Source organism: Rhipicephalus microplus, chromosome X, assembly GCF_043290135.1.
Source record: "Rhipicephalus microplus isolate Deutch F79 chromosome X, USDA_Rmic, whole genome shotgun sequence".
NCBI lineage: Eukaryota > Metazoa > Arthropoda > Arachnida > Ixodida > Ixodidae > Rhipicephalus > Rhipicephalus microplus.
In genome coordinates, this window is record NC_134710.1 from 176896647 (window position 1) to 176915618 (window position 18972).

The 18972-nt window shown below is 42.0% G+C and overlaps 1 protein-coding gene across 1 annotated transcript in view; it reads left to right on the forward strand.

The window, feature by feature from the left end:
- The first annotated feature begins 4965 nt into the window (after positions 1 to 4965).
- LOC119176957 (nose resistant to fluoxetine protein 6-like) overlaps positions 4966 to 18972 on the forward strand; it is a 49729-nt gene continuing 35722 nt past the window's right edge. Inside the window, exons 1-2 of the mRNA XM_075878272.1 lie at positions 4966 to 5629; positions 17843 to 18051. Of these exons, the coding sequence (XP_075734387.1) occupies positions 5320 to 5629; positions 17843 to 18051 (519 nt within the window). The 5' untranslated portion in view covers positions 4966 to 5319. The remainder of the gene's footprint in view (positions 5630 to 17842; positions 18052 to 18972) is intronic.

Here is an 18972-nt window from a genome sequence, read left to right on the forward strand (position 1 = left end):
GATATCCGCTGCGGATCGTCTCCTTTCCTACTTTTCCGTTTAGTAGAACACCCATTCTGCCTTGTCTCTCCTCGTAAGCAGGGATAACATTCCGATGGAGGCGGAAATGTTTTAGGCCCGTGTGCTCAGATTTGGCTGCGCGTTAAAGAACCCCAGGTGGTCGAAATTTCCGGAGCCCTCCACTGCGGCGTCTCTCATAATCATATGGTGGTTTTGTCACGTTAAACCCCACATATCAATCAATCAATCTATACTAAAATTGATATAACATAACATGACCGTATCAGGCGTATAGGGGACTAGTCACAACATGAAAATAATGAGATGTATGGTATGAATGTGATGATTTACATGTTATGGGCTTGCTGCTCATACGGTGGTTTTGTTCTCATGACATATCGCAAAACTGATATGGCATGACATCCCTGTATGGTGAACATAGAGACAGACCTTCACGTGAAAATCATGACATGCGTGTCATGTAAGAACGTGACTACATGCTACGCTCATGATGCGTTCGAGGTCATTTCACAGCTTCACATACACCAAATTTAGAATTACGTGACGTGAATGGAGGATGAAGGTACATTACTGGTGCAAACATGATAATCATGACATTCTTTTCATGTAAGAACATGACTACATGAAATGCTCATGATGCACTCGTGGTCGTGTCGCTAGCTTTATTTATACCAAGCTTGGTATTACTTGACATGAATGGATGACGAAGCTATACGACTGGCACAAACATGATAATTATTAAATGCGTGTCATGTAGCAACATGATTGTATGCCACTCTCATAGTGCGCTTCTGGCCATTTCACTAGCTTCACATACACTAAGTTTGGTGCTACGCGACGTGAATGGATGACGAAGGTATGTGACTGGTGCAAACGTGATAATTATCATCAGCGTGTCATGTTAAACATGACTACATGCTGCGCTCATTGTGTGCTATCGGACATTTCGCTAGCTTCACAAATACCAAATTAGGCGTTACGTGACGTGAGTGGATGACGAAGGTATATGACTGGGGCGAACATGACAATGATGATATGCGTGTCATGTAAGAACATGACTACATACCACACTCATGATGCGCTCGCTCCCATTTCGCTACCTTCACATATACCAAATTTGGTACTACGTGACGTGTTAGACACTTAAGATAAATGACACGCCCAAACATGATGTGTCACGGAAAGCATGACTACATGCTGCGCTTGTAGCGCGCTCGTGATCGTTTCGCTAGCTTCACATATAGCAAATTAGGTAATCCGTGACGTGAATGGACGACAAGCAGAAATGCCTGGCGGAAACATGATAATCATGACATGTAAGTCATGTACGCAAAACTTTCGTCCACCTCGTAAGGTTGTGCCGAATTTAACGTGACAACTCCACCCTCCTAATATGTGCTTCGCATATCAACAATTCCCACAGTAGGTGAGGTCTATCAACTTTTTGTTCCCCAGTAAAGTCGGCCCTCTCAGTTGACTGTTCACGTCAGTCACATCAAATAAATATGCACCCTTCCGAGTCTTTGTGTTCTTGTCATAAAAAGCTTATATTTGGCGCATTCCAGCTGGTTGGAGCAACGCAACACTATAAGATTTCGTACGACACAAGATCATGATTATCCAATGTTATCGCCTACATTATCTCCAACTAGCCAGAATTAGCAGGCAATATATTCAACACTAGCCGTTACCGCTAGCCTTGATTTAGTTATTTTAACAAGCGCCAGTCAACAGCTGATTTACAACAGGCACCATTGAACAACACTACCCGACAGTTGGGTAACCAGTGTTGGTAATTCGACAGAAAATATGGTACATGTCAGATCACTCACGTTATACCACACATAATAATGTATCCCATTTAAAGAAATCAGTGCAATGACATATCACTTATGTCGTTCATGTCATATACCGCGCGTAGCTATAATGACATGTCATACTATGTCATGCCATTGATATTATGCTATAATGATCATGACATGTTTGTCATGCTGGCACACACATACTAAAGTAAATACCGTCTTTAAAAGTGAAAGTCCTTATAATAATCTGACATGTTTTGACGCCCGATGGAAATGTATGCTTGTACCTCGCAAGATTACGGCAATTTAACATGTTGTATTGTGAAGCCTGTATGCTGGACGTGTGTGTTTGTAAGTTATGTTATTTTTACTGCATTTCCAAGCAGAGAAAGATATTTTCACTTTGTTTCCAAGCCGACGCGTGGCTGTGTATTGCTTACCACGCAAACATCCTGGGTTCAAGCCTTACTCACTGGCGAAGCATTTTCTTAATTACTTATTGGCACTTTTTAATAATTTTTTTCTGTCCTGGTCAAGATGATGAGTCTTCGGTCACAACCAACTACGGCGACACCGGAATTTCTGCGAAATGAGCTCTTTAACGCTATCGAGGTAATGACTATTGCTTAGATATAAATTTTCTCGGTACTATTGTGTGGACGGATTTATACGTTTATACACTGTTAAGAAATGGTCCTGCACGCTACCAGCTTTTAACGCGAAAGCGTTAAAGCTGATAGCATGCAGCACCGTTTTTCTAGCGTTGGTGTTGGTGTCGGCTTAGGCGTTGGTGTCGGTCCTTGTGCGGGACCAAAAGTCACCCTCTTGTGCGGGACTGAAAAAAAAAGGTACAATTAAAATAAATAGGTGAAATTTTCAGCGTCCGAGCGAAGATAGAACCGAGGCCATTTGCGTGGCAAGCAGATGTTTTATCACACCACCACGCCTCTGCTTGAAAATAGAGTGAAAATAACTTCCTCTGCTTGGAATTGCAGTGAAAATAACGTTCATGCTTTACAAACACACGCGTCCTGTATGCAGGCTTCCCAATACAACATGTAATATTGAAGTAATATTTCCAATTAGAAGCGTACATGGCCATCGGTTAACCGAACTTATGATTCTCATAACGACTTTGGGGTTTAAAACCGGGCACTTATTGCAAAAGGCACACACGTTACTGCACATATTCCGTTAGGACCACGCAGTGGGCGTTCAAAAAGACTTCGCGCACTTGATTGCTCGTAGATTAAATCATGCTGAACGTTACACAGAATGCAGCCATATGCGATAGCTTAACTGACCGATGCCACTTTCCACTTTATTGATTTCATAGTAGTAATTCATAGTTGAAACTTCTAGAGTAACACCATGCAATAGAAAGTATGCATTAAGTGGTTGAAGTATGCATTAAGGACAAAATGTCGCTATTACGCTCAATTCTTAAAGACAAAGCTTAAGTATCCCCCACTTTTTTGGTAATTTCCTTCTCATAATAAAAAAAATACTATTTTGCAAAGAGGCCGAAGCAAAAATGAAATGGAAACGGGTATGCAGTCTGCTGGCCCTTGTCAAGATTTGGCACGCACAATCACGCCCGGCTGTGTAAAGCTCGTGGTTTCTGACGCGGCCACGAAACCACCTCTTCTCCTTTGGGGACCCCTCACGTGGCTTTCGCACGGCGGAGGTCAGCCAGTGCACTTCATCTAAGCATGAGCCAATATTGTGGGCTGCTGCCCCAACTTGGTTTTACTCGCGCATAGAAAATACCACTTGGAGTGCGATGTTACTTCCCTTCGTACTTTTTATACAGGAAACTCATGGTAACGCCTACACTGACACTGAAGAAGCACCTGGAGTGATTATATAAGTGCTATTTAAATGAAACTGCGCGATGAGTCCAACTATTTAGGTCCACGCGAACTTGTTCAACAACAAAAAAATAAATATTACTAGACGCAAGTACTATTCGACGTGGCACTATTCGCCAACGCGTCAAGTCTGTCGTAGTTGCTTTAATTTAAAATATATTTATTACATTACTTACTAAAACGCTCTATTGGTAAGTGGTGAAGTTGATGGTAGTGTTCTCAAAATCAACAGAATATCTCAAAAGCGAAAGTAATGTATTTTTAATTGGCAAACGGAAGGTAGATCCATATCGTAAAACATCAAGACAGAAAACAAATAACAAGTCTTACGTCAAAAACAAAAACAAAAAACATACACTCTGATTTCTAGGTGACAGAAAACCCACCTTCAGTTCCTGTCACTTCCTGGTTGCCTTAGCCTACTTACTCCTTAGCCTACTTACCGTACTCGCTGTAAAGCGAATGCTGCCTAGTAAAAAAAAATGAAGTAACATATCAGAGGTGTTGTGAGCCTGTGGGTCTGTGTCACCTCTGCGCGCCTTTACACGTATGTAGCTAACCTATTGAGCAAAGAAAATTACTGCTAGCTGTTTGCTTTTACCGGGTAAAGTTAGTCAACATTACAGCCATTTTAACCAGGGCTCATACTCGTACGCTATATATGGTCGCTTTCTACGTGTCTGCAAACGAGTGACACTGTTAGTAAGAGAATAACGTATTCACGGACGCTTCCTCGATAAGTGTAGAGTCAAAATGCAAACAGTTTCAATCAGAAAACATTTGATTTAATGTTACTTGCGATACTACCGTGTTTGTACAGCTGCTTTATAGGCTTTCCAAGAAAAAAACAAGAGCTACGCCTCTCCGTTCGTGCCAATAAGCCACTATTTCAAGGTGACCGGTCGATGGCCTTAGACCTGCCTTTCTCTCCGCAAGACGAAGCACCAAGAACGCGTCATTCCTGTCTTTATTAAAAGTGGCATGCATTGTGGGTACGCTCTACTCACCAGCAGCTTTGGAGAGGACATCTCATGAGACATACCATGGTGACGCACATCCTGCAAGTATTCTGGCCAAAACGCTGTTGCAACTGGTCACCCATGTCGACTCGGAAGCCGAGGAAGCCAGAGCACCACATTAGGACTTCAAGGACCATCTGGGGGAAAGAAGGAGCGAGTGCAGTTCTCAGCCTCGACGCAAATCGCCCCAGGCGTCATCATGCATGAAAAGTTCTCCTCTCTCGCGCACCTCAGTGTACATTACGCAGACAGCCGCGCCGCACTTGATCCTTTTGTCCCAGACCTCCATGATCCACCCCATCTTTATGAAGCGCTTTTCTAAGAGGCGCAATATAACGTACACAAAGGCCAACGAAAGGTGTCAGTATAGCTGAGTGTCAACGCCACCTCTGCGCAGCGACCGACATTACTACATCATAGCCAGACTAAGATAGCAAGGGAGTGCTGCGGAAGTTTGGCACTTCACCCCTGTCAGTGGGGTGCTTCAGATTGGTTCTGGCGAGAAGCGTTATCACGCTTAGCATAGAGCTCTGCCCCACACTGCAGTGATAAGACACGTCGTAGGATTCGCTTTATCCCATTTTCCGCTTTCGTCACCTTCAAAAAATGATGCATCCAACTACCTGTGTCGTTATAAGCCTTCTCTACACTGCAGCTTCTACTGTCGCTGCAACATTGACACCATCTGCGGAGGCTGCGATAGCGCCGACTCAGCCCAGCCCAGAACAGCCAGCTGTGGTGCAACCAACGCCTGAATTAGTGCAAGCGCTGAAAAGCATAGTGAACGACTTCCTGGGAAGCCCACAAAGCCCGCTAACAAGGAGGCTGATTGCTGCAAAAGTTTCATCTGGCTGCACTGTAGGGCTCATGAAGTTGCTGCGGGATTTCAGGAATATGGAACCCTGGGCTTACAGACGTGAGATATTTTCTCTATTTTCCAATTTTAGCTTTGTCTAAAAGAATCCTAGAGTGAGTGGGTGCAAGAAAAAAGTGCCTTTATGCTAAAAAAGTTTTCCAACACTTTTTTACACATGTTGCGACATGGTGAGTGTGTCTACTCTGCAGATGCAATCATAATGCCCCAGCTGGCGATGAGTATCACTTCATTGTAGAAACTTTTACACTAACTGAACCACCTTCGTTTATCAGCCTTAAGGTGCATAGACAGCGCCGGATACACTATACTCTAAAGAGTAAAGAAAAAAGGGCATGCAGGTTGCTACTTTAGAGGAGTAACTAACTTGCCACACCTATTACACCATTTCGGGAGTAACTTCGAAAGAGTAACTGCGCTCTCGCGGAAGCAACAGTTTGCAAAAGAAAATTTTGGTTTTGGTTTACTTACCCAGCTTCTAGAATAGCGTGCAGGCATTTGATTACATGTAAAATTGATGCGCAAGCAACCCGTTTAGAAATAAACTTCGAAAAATTTGAAGCACCCACGGGATTCAAACTCACTACCATTCAGTAAGTATGTGCGCACACTAACTACTACACCACACCAGCTACGGCTCCGTAAGAAACAAAGCAGGCTTGTGTAGGCACCGATGGGTCGTTTGCACACGGCGCGAACATTCCTGCTGTTACTCCGAAAAACAGGTGGTTTACTCTACATGGAAGAAAGTGCCCCTCCTTGCCGTGCCGTGTGCAATTTTTTGCGCACATTTCGTGATTTTGAGGAGCAAAGAGCCCCTTTCGGCGTAAGTGCGCAGTTTCTTTCGAAAAACGTTTTAGAGTGCAGGAGGCCATATATGCAATCAGCTATTCTTCGCATGAACGAACGTTAGGGGAGAGGTGACATACAACCTCACAAAACCAATCGGTCACCAAGGAAACTTACAAACTCCAACGTTTTCGTTTACTTAGAATTGCAAGAATGGCCCCATATTTCGGATATCACTCCTTAAATCAAGCATCGCAAAATAGACTTCCAAGTGCTATTTTTCTCAGACAAAATTATTTGACATTTAGAGAAGGTCATTACAGCTACAGTACTGTCACTAGAATTCTTCAGGTTTTGCATCACACATCACAACCACTTTGATGCCCGTAATTCGGTAAGTAAAGCCTGCTAGGAGATGTACAAAAAAAAAACAAATAAACATGTGAAGACGCTGTATGGCGTTTTTCATTATGAGTACTTCAATTTAGAAATGTTTCTTAGTACGTCTGCATCTACAGGTAACATGTGATAATAATCTTTATTAATAGCAATACTATACCTTATTCTTCAGTTATTCCGGCTTTGAATGTGGCTCAGTGCACTACGTTTCCTCTCTCCGGCGTCTTTGAACTGTTTCGTTTTGCTTAAGTGATCTTTATAGATGTAAATTATAATGTACAACCAGTGACATGGCAACATTAAGCTCCCGCCGAAACTGCGAATGTTTACTTTGTCCACCTTTGTTTTTCAGGGCAGTTTGTCGTCACAACTGTGCCACCTTACAATGAGGGTTACACTTGTGAAAAGGCACACATAAAAGTGCAAACGCATAGAAATAGAAACCTTACATGGCTAAAGAACCAAGCATCTTCATGAGTCATTTTTGCAACTACGGTACAATATAGACTCTTTTTATAAATACGCCACCTGACGGTGAGCTTTTCGTCCGTTTCGCTTTGCAAAGGAGTGTGGGATAGCTAGCGTCATCAGGTGGGCATGGAAAGCAAGCCGTCAAATGCGTGAGTGCTGTGATGTTTCTGTTGGTGACTAGTTCTCCGTATCGTCCACTGCAATCACACCGCTTGTTAGCTTGAACGAGCTCCTAGTACTCTCCGATAAGCTTTCTGATCTGCTTCTGCTGTAAAATCAGCAAAATTTTGTACCCGTCAAGGGGTTAGACTAGCAGTTTGGCTTGTTATGACTGGCAATGCATGGCTCCGGCCTGAAAGAGACTCTCAACGGTGTGCCCTCCCGACATGGTCTGCGTCCTGCAGGAACGGAAGAGGCATCTGTGTGCGCTGCAAGAAACGCGCATCAGCGTCGCTGGGACACACAGCTTGCGTCGTCTGCTGCGGTGCCCTCACAATGGCGGCAGACTGTAGTTCGCGTCCGTGGCGCAAGGGGCGCTCTTTTTCGAAAAAGGTCTATATAGTAATGTAAATTGCATGACCACACCAGTGGCACAAAACAAATGTGAGAGCTTTACAAAATTGAACAAACCGAATTTAGTGGTATCGCTCTATTAACATAAATGCACATTTATTCAGATTGATTTGATTTGTGGGGTTTAACGTCCCAAAACCACGATATGATTATGAGAGACGCCGTGGTGGAGGGCTCCGGAAATTTTGACCACCTGGGGTTCTTTAACGTGCACCCAAATCTGAGCACACGGGCCTACAACATTTCCGCCTCCATCGAAAATTCAGCCGCCGCAGCCGAGATTCGAACCCGCGCCCTGCGGGTCAACAGCCGAGTACCTTAGCCACTAGACCATCGCGGCGGGGCCAGATTTATTCAGTAGTAACACCGGTAGCTTAAAAAGATTTATAGGGAAATGCTGCAACTGTACAAATGTCATGGCATTAACCACTCAACTATAACGCGGAAACAACAAAACAGCCAGCCCTTAAAAGTTGCAGGTGCACGTTTAAATACGAAGCGTTCCCCATCTTCGGCAGTCTTTACACAAAGATAGAAATAGAGAGGCAAATAGCTGCGAGCGACTTCTGGATACTATGCTAAGTTTCTCATTATTTCAATGCGTAACGCAAGCGACACGCATTCAAGGGCTTGCTTCCACCATCTTAGATCTTGCTTTAATTTCTAGCTCAATAAATGCTCAAGTTATGGTGCAAGATGGAATCTCTCACCATAAAACGGTTTTAATTGAATTTCCCAATCTTAGCCAGCAAAAAGTGTCAATAAAAATTCACATATATTTATTAAAGGTTATTCCAGAGCTGCCAATGAAAGTATGATTGATTACCTAGAAATGTAGTTAGACGATTTTGACGCTAAACCTTCCGATGACGTTGACAAATTGTGGTTAAATTTCAAGGCAGCAATTTTTCACTGTGATGAAACCTACATTCCTACGAAATGTAAGAGGACAAAACGAAGAACTCCTTGGATAACGCGAGAAATAATTCATACCAAACGGAAGCTGAAAATAATGCGGAAGCGTAAATGCGATCCAGCATTAATAAGTCAGTGCTACCAAGAGTTTAAAAGCCTGTTGCGCGAAGCAAAGACCTATATTTTTCACACACCCCAACTAACTTTATGACAACACAACCGAGGAAATTTTGGCGTTACCTAGCCAAGTAGTACAGTCCAATCCGTAAGATGGAAATCAACGGCATCGTTACTTAAAATACGCACGCAATAGTTAACTCGTTCAGTTCCTTTTTCCAATCGGTATTCACCCAAGCATGCCCAGTCCAAGGGCCGCTTTTTGAACGTGACTCGGCCATGCCGGAAATTGAGATAACCGAACAAGGTATTTTGAACCTGCTTTTACAACTAGATGTTAAAAAATCGCCGGGGCCAGATAAAATCCCAAATGCGTTTCTTAGGCCTTATGCAGAACAGCTTGCTCCTTTTTTGTTTAAAATATTTATGCTTTCACTGAAAACTCACGCACTTCCTAGAGACTGGTTAGGCGCAAGAATAATTCCGATCCATAAAAGTGGTAACAGATTTCTGGTGAACACGTATCGACCCATATCGCTGACGACCTACTGTTGTAAATTAATGGAACACATCCTCAACAAAGCCATTGTAAATTACTTAGAATCTAACAATATGCTGTACCCGAAGCAACTCGGATTCCGTAGGGGTCTCTCCACGGTAACGCAACTTGCAGAAATAGCGCATGACTTTGCTGGCATAATTGACTCCAAACTTCAGGCTGATGCAATATTCACAGACTTTGCGAAAGCCTTCGACCGTGTGCCTTATTCCAAATCGATAGCCAAGCTTGAAGCTCTTGGGATTAACAGAAAAGTAATTGCGTGGATTTCGGCCTACTTACCTAATCGCTCCCAGTATGTAACTTTAAACAACGTAGAATCTGACTGCCTCAGTGTTTTTTCCGGTGTACCCCAAGGGTCTGTTTTGGGGCTAACATTATTTCTTCTTTACGTTAATGACATCTCTTCTTGTGCGGAACCAGGTGTAACATTGTGACTTTTTGCAGATGACTGCGTCATTTACACTACAATACGCGGTATTGATGAGCACTTAAAACTCAATTCTTCTTTACAAAGCATTTCCCAATGGTGTGAGACGTGGGGAATGGAAATAAATGTGTCTCAAACCGCGTTCATAAGTCTAACCAAGAAAAAGCGACCTGTGTCATTTGTGTACAGTCTTAATTGTTTCAATATTAGCAACGTTGACAAAGTAAAATATCTGTGGGTCACACTATCGCAAGATTTAAAATGGGAACAGCACATTACCAATACATGTGCCAAGGCATTTAAACAACCTGGATTTCTGCGTAGAAAATTGAGCAAAGCACCTTCAGAAGTTAAGCTAACCACCTACAAAACTCTGGTCAGGCCCATTCTAGAATACGGAAGTATAGTGTGGGACCCTCATCAAAACTATCTTCGCGAAAAACTTGAAAAATTGCAGAACAGGGCCCTGAGGTTTATACACTCAAAATACTCCTGGCGCGACAGTGCAACGGACATGCGTCATCAAGCGCACTTAGCAACTCTGTCTAGCCGGCGTCATCTTGCTTCCATGAAGTTTTTTTATCTTTTTTTTCACGGTCACCTTAAAATCTGTAAAGACGACTGTATTCATCCGCCTGGCCACCGTTCTTGTAGGACGAACCATGATAAATGTATACGTCTGTTCAGTGCCCACAGCAATGTGTTTAAATATTCCTTTTTCTTTCGCGCTGTCACCGCTTGGAACGCGCTACCAGTTGAAGCTGTTAATATTACAAATATTGATGAATTTTGTTCTTTTGCGAAGCAGTTAACAGAGCCAGCATAGTTACATTTTGCTGTTCTTGTTGTTGCGATAACGAAAAACGTGTTTTGCAGTGGTGCATTGTAATCTTTTGTACATATATATTGTTTTTGATGCGTAGTACATGGTTTTTATTATTTTTTTCTCATCTTCTCGTGTATGGGAAGAGCACTAATGTTGTAATGTGGTGCCCGCTATTGTAAGTGTTCGCTGTTGTGCGTATCGTCCCTCAAAATATTGTATTTCCTGAACTTTGTATCTAATTGGTTACCTGTGATGATGTATGCCCGCTTCCTGTGTGGGTCTGCTGAAGACCTACAGTACTGTTAAATAAATAAATAAATAAATAAATAAATAAATAAATAAATAAATAAATAAATAAATAAATAAACAAACATTTAAGAATTTCTAATTCTTAACTGTTCGTATGAGACAGAAATCAGTGCGCCAAGTACGATGCCAGGAGGCAAGTCGGGGGAGAGTTTCTGGGTTTGTACAATGCACTAAGGTGAAGGAAACAAATAAGCGGAAAGATAGGGGAGTTAGCTAGTTCTTAGACCACCTGGTTAGCCTGTGAGGGGGGAGGAGGTAAGGGGAATAAGTGATGATAGAAGAGGGATGTAACAAAAATAGAGAGAGAAGACAAAAGATAGCGAAATAGGAAAAAAAACGAAGAAAATAGGACACTAAATCATCCCAAAATGGAAGCATGCAATAAAGTTTTAAAGAGTAATATGGGTTAGGGACTCTGCAAATGACCACACGTCTCCAACTTTTTAAAAAGTGCATAGTAGTATTAGCGGAAGCTATAAACCTAAGGACCACGTGCAATGCTCACCAATCATAATTAATGAGAGAACAATTACTTATAATTCACTTGTTAATAAAAACACGTAACATTTTCCTCTGTGCGTGTGCTTACAACGTCTCAAGTGCTAATGGAATGATGCGGAAACATTGACGCCAGAGGATAAGAGTACCTGCAAATTGTTACAATGGTTACCGAGCATCGCATTTAATGATCCTTCTGTCATGGCGAACAAAATATTTGGTGCCCTGTCACTGGAACAGTGAACTGGACCTGCGCATCAAATGGAGTCATGCTTGGCAGCATCTCATTCACTATCCATAACGACGCCCAGGAATCACTGAAGCTTCCTGCTTTCTCCAGAAGGCCGAAATCACGTGTGGCGTCATACGCCCACGTTCCATTTATTTTGCTGTACCTACTCCTGTAGCCTTCCTGTGAGATGGCATTTACTGAATTACGTAGAATTACATGGTTCTGACTTTTTATCTTTCTTATGATATATATGCCAGTAAGCTTTTATCACTATGAGAAATTCCATAGAGAGAAGAAAGAATGCTTAAATAAATAAATAAATAAATAAATAAATAAATAAATAAATAAATAAATAAATAAATAAATAAATAAATATATATATATTATTGAGATCTAACAGACAGTAATGCCAAGGAATGTACTGGGGAAGCTATTAGAACCAATGGAATGTAAATAAGAATACAGAAAAGTGGAGGAAAAAATAACCAGCCGTGAGCAGGAATCGAACCTACGACCTTCGAATAACGCGTTCGATGCTCGAACGCGTTATTCGAAGGTCGTACATTCCTGTACATTCCTTGACATTCCCCTGTACATTCTTTGGCATTACTGTCTGTTATATCTCATTAATATTGTGTTAAAACACGGAAAAACGAGCCCTTAGGTATACACTTCTTTCCCTTATATATATATATATATATATATATATATATATATATATATATATATATATATATATATATATATATATATATATATATATATATATATATATATATAGTGGGAGTAATAATTCAATGGGCCAGTTAGTCTTCGTGAAGGTATAGGATATGGCACAACGGGAGCGTTGTCAACAAGGATAAATATATTTATCCTTGTTGACAACGCTCCCGTTGTGCCATATCCCATACCTTCACTATATATATATATATATATATATATGACGAAGCTCATATGCTCATTTTTAAACAAACTGAATTCAATGAAAAGGAAAGCACTCGAGGTGGAGCAGAAAGTTGGGTAGGCAGATGAGGTTAAGAAGTACAAGTGGGCCACATTTAGCTGCCGCAGGACCAGCTTAGTAGGCGGATAGCAAGCAAGACGACGCGTCCTCTGCGATGGTACTTCTGGTTCGAGGCCTAGCCATTTGCTGATTCAAGGTGCCTGCTTTTTCGTGTAATTGGAGAAGAAACACGCGCCCTTCTACGACGAGAGGAGAACCGTTTGTGCAGTGATCATATTCTCGAATTGTTCCGCGAACGGATAGAAAATAATCCGCATTTCGATGAACGAAGCAGAAAGTGGAGGTCGGTAGTAGTTGTGAATAAAGCAAGGGGAACAGGAGAGGGGATTGAGCGCAGTAGCCAGTGTCATTATAACGCCATCAATGGGTTTGATACTCTGCTTTAAAACACGTAGCAATATTTTTACGAATAAACTTGATTTCAAAATTTTGAGCATGAACAGTAGCTACAATAGAATGACTCACACATATAAGCACATGCTGCCAGATGTCGACATTCATTCCCAAATCACCTAAAGGGCCCCTAAACATCCTATAAAATACAAGAAACGAGCGCGATATTCCTAGCTTGTATGCGCTTCCAGTCTTTGCGGCACGACTCATGACGACAGAAGTCCGCTCAAGTGACGTCAGGATGAAATCTGCATTCGATTTGTTGGTACACGAGAATTATCTGTTCTGAATGGTCTCCTGCTCTGCTTCGCCAAGCATTCACACGCTCGTTCTGCCTTGTCTCACAAAAAAATCGAGAACGAAAATCTTCACTTAGCCTTCTGCGTTTGCGACTGCACAAGTGGAGATAGCTGCGTGTCATCAAGAAGCCCGAAGTTCTGACTAACTGAACGCTTAGTGCTGGCATTCATCGTGTTTTATGAATAAGTGACGAAGAAGCGATAGCGCTTGTAGTGAGCGTAGTAAAGGCGAGAGCGTAACTACTATCTGGCCTTTGAACTGTGTGTCACTTAGGGGACTTTTAAGGGGACGCTTTCAATGCTGCATGCACTATTTGGTCCGCGTCGTGATTATATCTTCGTAAGCATGCACTATCTGCATAGTAGATAATGCCACCACTTTCGTCCCTGGTCCCAGAATATTAGGATTAGTGAGCAGGATATGCGGACATTCTCTCGCTATCGGCCGCGCATTATCCGTTGAAGCTCTGGCATGCAGTTTCGCCCCGTTTGGCAAAGACCACGCATTCTGTTTTACTTTTGAAGCACCTGTATAGGTACTTTGCCAGATGAAGCTCATACATTCAGTATTCTTGCATTGCGCAAATTGGATTGCCTATAGGCAATCCAATTAAACAATACTTATTGTCGAATTTATGAAAAACAGGGAGCTGGAAGAAGGCCGGTGGAACAAAACGGCCGGTTAGTTTACTGGTATTATTCTAGAAGTATGTTGATGAAAGTTGCTTTTCTAACGGCGAGTGAAGTGAAATGGCGTATTGTAGAGATTCACAAATGTTAGGTGCTGGTATCTCTGAGGAATCTTAAAAGAAAGATAAATATGTAGTGCTCAGAAATTTGTGTACCTTAAAACTCAAAGTGCCAGTGCGTGACAGAACGAACTTTCAAGTGAAGTAAGCTTAAAAGGGGAAAAAGAAAAAAAAAACCCACAAAAGTGTGAGAGTTCACTTTTCAGTAATACCTTATATTGTCATTCACTATATCGCACCGTAGATGTTCTTTTTGTAGTACAAGAGTAAATCCATAATTTTAACCAGTTCGAAACATGAAAACAGACGTACAAGTTGGACAGATATTTTTTGTACTATGATGGGCAACAAGTCTTTGCATATCACAAAACGAGTGAAAAACACTGCACTGCGAATCAACATGCTTGTTTTCTGAGGTCACATGAATGACAGATTGACCATTCGCATCTTTTATAACTATCCAGCAGCGATTTTACTTGTTACTCAACTCCCCTCCAAGATTCTATAGAGAGTCATTTGCCAAGGCACTAGTGGTGGCAGGCCTGAAGGAATAGCGTGCTTGGCGGCCTAGTTTTTTTTCTTTTTTCTCTGTTTCGTTCTCTCTTTCTATTCTATATTTATCTGTCTTCTTGTTTTTTTCTATTTCTTTCTTTCTGTCTCTGTCTATTTTTTCTCTTTTTTAGCTGCTTCTGTCCGGGTTTATGTTTCTTCCCTTTATTTTCTTCTTTCTTCCTTACTCTATATTTCTCGCTTCCTCGTTCTTTCTATCTGTTTTTCTGGCGTTTTTTTTTGTTTTTCTTCATTTCTATCTTTTTGTCTTGCCCTTTAACTTTGCTGTCTATTTTAGTCTCTCCTTCTGTATACTTCCTTCTCTCTCTGTTTACTTGTTTTTTGCTTTTGTCTTTTTCTGTACTTATTTTCGCTTTTCTGTTTCTCTTTTGTCATCTATTTCTCTCTTTCTCTGTATTGGTTCTCTCGGCCATCAAAGAGGGAGAGACACGTTTATTTACAGAAAGGCAGAGAGGTTGGCCTGAGCGATAGCATGCTCTAGCCTGCTACTATACACTGGGGCAGGGGAAAGGGGAAGAGAAAGAATAATGGATGACGATGGTGAAATAGGGAGGTGAGTATATACAATCTTTTCCAGCTGAGAAAAACTTTATAGCCACGCATATAGCCCTGTTGCTTTTATAAAGGTCATTACTGCCCGTATGACTAGAGTTGCACTGTTGGTGCAACCATCAAAGTATTGCATGCCTCGCCAAAGAAATCGGCGCGTGTGTTCAGGGAGTGAAGAAGAGGCAGCAGAAAACGAAGAGAGGACAGGCTGGTTTGTGTTACGATAAATTTTGTACATGGCTGACTGACATCGTGTGCCAGGCGTGTCACCCACCGGTGATAAACAAGAAGCAGAACCTATGGCTCAGGAGTACAAAGGCTGATGTCTCTACCTTGTCAATGCCCTTTTAAGGGGTAACGCGTATTTAGCCCTGCACAAAGGGGTTTATAGCGGTGCCCGGGAGCGTTATGTGAAAAGGTTATCCTCTTCGGTACAGCGGCCACCGGTGGCGGAAAGTACAATAGCTAGCCGGAGTTTCAGCTTCTCTACAATGTCCCAACTCTGCTGCCTAAAGGTGGAATATACAGCAAATCTGCGTGCAATAGCCTGGTGGCGGCGCCACAATACTTTGGTGACTGAAAGTATCTTGAGTGTTTGCGCAGCAGCCGTTTCTTGAATCAAGTGATGTCAGCTGGTTAGCGGAGCACGGTGGTGTCGCGCATAAAACACTACGTTTGGTGGCGTCATTTTCATTACCGACCCTTCATTGTTAACAAACGCTACAATTACTGCAGCCTGTTTGCAGTGACCTTCAGCACCACATCCGAAGTTCTGGTCAGAAGTAGGCAAACATTCTGAAATACACAAGTAGACAGATTATTCTTTGAACGCGACGTGTATGTTTATCTGTTTTTTTTAACATTTTAACCACACCAAAAAAGGGGAAAAAAAGAGGTATAGTTCGCCTGCCCACGTAAGGCAGTGCCGCACTGGCTGCCTTTGAGAGGCAGAAAGACAAAATACTTTATTTCATTGTCCCTTTTTTAAGCTGCACGGACTAAGGAAAGGTTTATATTGTGATTTTCTTACACACAGCTCAAAAGACGCATATCAGCACCAAACACGAAACCCAAAGCAAGGCCATCTGCTGATGCAGTTGGGCTGACTTGTCGCTTTTCACGAAAAGATACGGCCGCGACGCGCATATTTTCAAGTTTCGTCACTTACTTGTAGCGTGAAAATTTGGGCTAACGAAACAGTGTGGTCGCGTTTACTGCACGCCGGGCGCAAGAGTCTCGATATTGCCATAAATATTCGACTGTCAATAGTTCAAACTAACTGTCTCTTTTGTGATTTCTAAAAAAATAGCTTGTCATGAATTGTCACGCATTTCAACTGCCTCGCATAAATGGTCCTGAAGAAAATAAATAAATGATTAATAATTAATAACTTTTCGTTAATTAGACGTTTCAGTGTCATTCTAGCAGTGGTAAAGTATTTGCGCCTGGACGGTGAGTTTTTGTGCCAAATGTTACAAGCTTTACTGCCACATCACTTTTATGTTAAAAAAATCAGTATTTAAAAAAATTGAGCTCTACAACTTTGGGCCCCCTTCAGGCTTTCAGTTGGGTAGACCTATAAAGGATCCAAACCTCGAGCTTAACGTAGCCAAAGTATCCATGTCATTTTGCTCTGGCACCAAATTTGCAGCCAAAATAAAAACAACAATATTATGAACAGAAGCAATAATATTCAACAATACATGAAATGACATTGAATGTGAGAAAAAGGAGACTAAAGAGCACAGTATTTTTAATTATTGCTTCGTCCCCAATCCGCAAGGAAATCAATAGGTTACTCTAAATCTAACGTGCCTGCATAGAAGTATTACCAAATAAATTTTCGGGTAAAAATTCACACTAAAAATATTATACGCTGAGTCTGGGCTCCCTCGAAGCCGTAAGTTAGGTGGTACAGGGTTATGATAATAACAGTTCATCAAGAAGCAAAATCTTATTGAAAGATGAACAGTCGAGCTTCACATTGTTGATGATATTATTTCACGTGCTGTGCTTCAGCGTTAGAATCCGGCTTAAGCAGGGTGACTTGGCCAGAAATTCTTTTACACCGACTGTCATTTCGTATTTACATACGCGATGCACGTTAGGTATACTTTGATCTGCACTAGCCCGCTGGCGTGAGGAAGACATCACGTCAGGCCAGCTTGGGGAAAAAGCTTGCAACAGTGGTGTTTCTTTAGGCGCACTTACTATTTCATCTTGAAATATTAAGAAATAATGCCTAGTAGATGCGCCAAAATAGAAGCTAAGAGTAGCCAGAAAGTAGTCATGGCACCAAGCTGCAATGTTTGTCTCCAAACAGGGTCGTAAAGTCACCATTTTGGCTCAAAGTAGCCACCAACAGCAACCCTGGAAAGCTTGCTTCTATGTAACAATGATGTACGTTCAGTAGTTGGATGTATAGTTCAAGATATGCAATTAAGATATACAAAAGAGACAAGTGGAATGTGTAGCATGAATACGCAACGACTTAGAAAATGCGCGTGAGTAGAGATATTTCCTATAACAGTGTGATCTTTTTTTTTATGCCAGTTTTAGATGCATCCGGAAAGTATCCGACTGGCCTGTTCCAAGGAACCCTTTCGGACGTGGGAGCCTTCGACGAGTGCATTGAGACGGTAGTGCGGGATTATTATGGCCGAGAAACGACACGGGCCCAGTACTGCAACGTGTATCTGGATGGCAACGCCACTGAGGTGCTAAGGTACCTTGCTCCAGCCATCATAATGTCACACCCAAGGGTGAGCAGCCATTGTAACTTTCGCTCTAACAGATGCATTCAAAGTTTGCTTTAATGCTTCTTGAGTTCGTGCTCCTCAATACTTTGTGCGTCACGAATGCATTAAAAGCACAAATGTGAGCCCACTTGAGCTGTAGTGTTTAGTAGCCAATACTTATTCTCTTAACTATACCCTAATTAAAATTTTGTTATAATGGATGGGGTTTATCACCGAAGGGCAAATAAACCGATTACAACACATAAAAACACACAAGTAGAATGGGGGTCTACCCATGTGGACGAGATAGAAATGGTAAGCTAAGTTGGGCAGCTAACTTTTTTGCTAAATGAATGTTACCTACCATTCAAGCTAAATTACATGCAACACATTGCTTCTAAGTGAATGTTAGCCCGGAAATGTTGGCTGCGAAATGAGTTCACCGTACTTCTCTACCTAACACTTACTTGACATAACCCCTAGGTTTATATTTAATGTGACGGTGTTAAAGGGTTTGTTTCACAGGAATTCTGGTGTCGACGTCGGCGTCGTTGGTTGTGAGAAAAGAATCGGCCTTGCCTGCGAATAAAAATTTGAGGTAGATGCGAACGAATTGTAAGAAAGAAGAGGGAAAAGAAGAGACAAGAGTTCAGTCTTTGGAGATGGAGGAAAAGGAAGAACTGAAATAAATCCCCCGAGTGGGTGTAAGCCTTGCTTTTAGGCCATCATCATCATCAGCAGCAGCAGCATCAGCATCATCATCAACAACAACAACAGTAATGTCGACTGTGTTTGCTCTCTGATTCCTAGCGCCGTTACGAACTTGACGTAGTCGTTCACAGGATCCTGTGCTACGCCACTGAGCAGCCAGAAGTTCCACAAGACAATGTTTGTTTACATCGATGCGAGCCATGTGGATGATGTCAAGACGAAGTGCGTTGTATG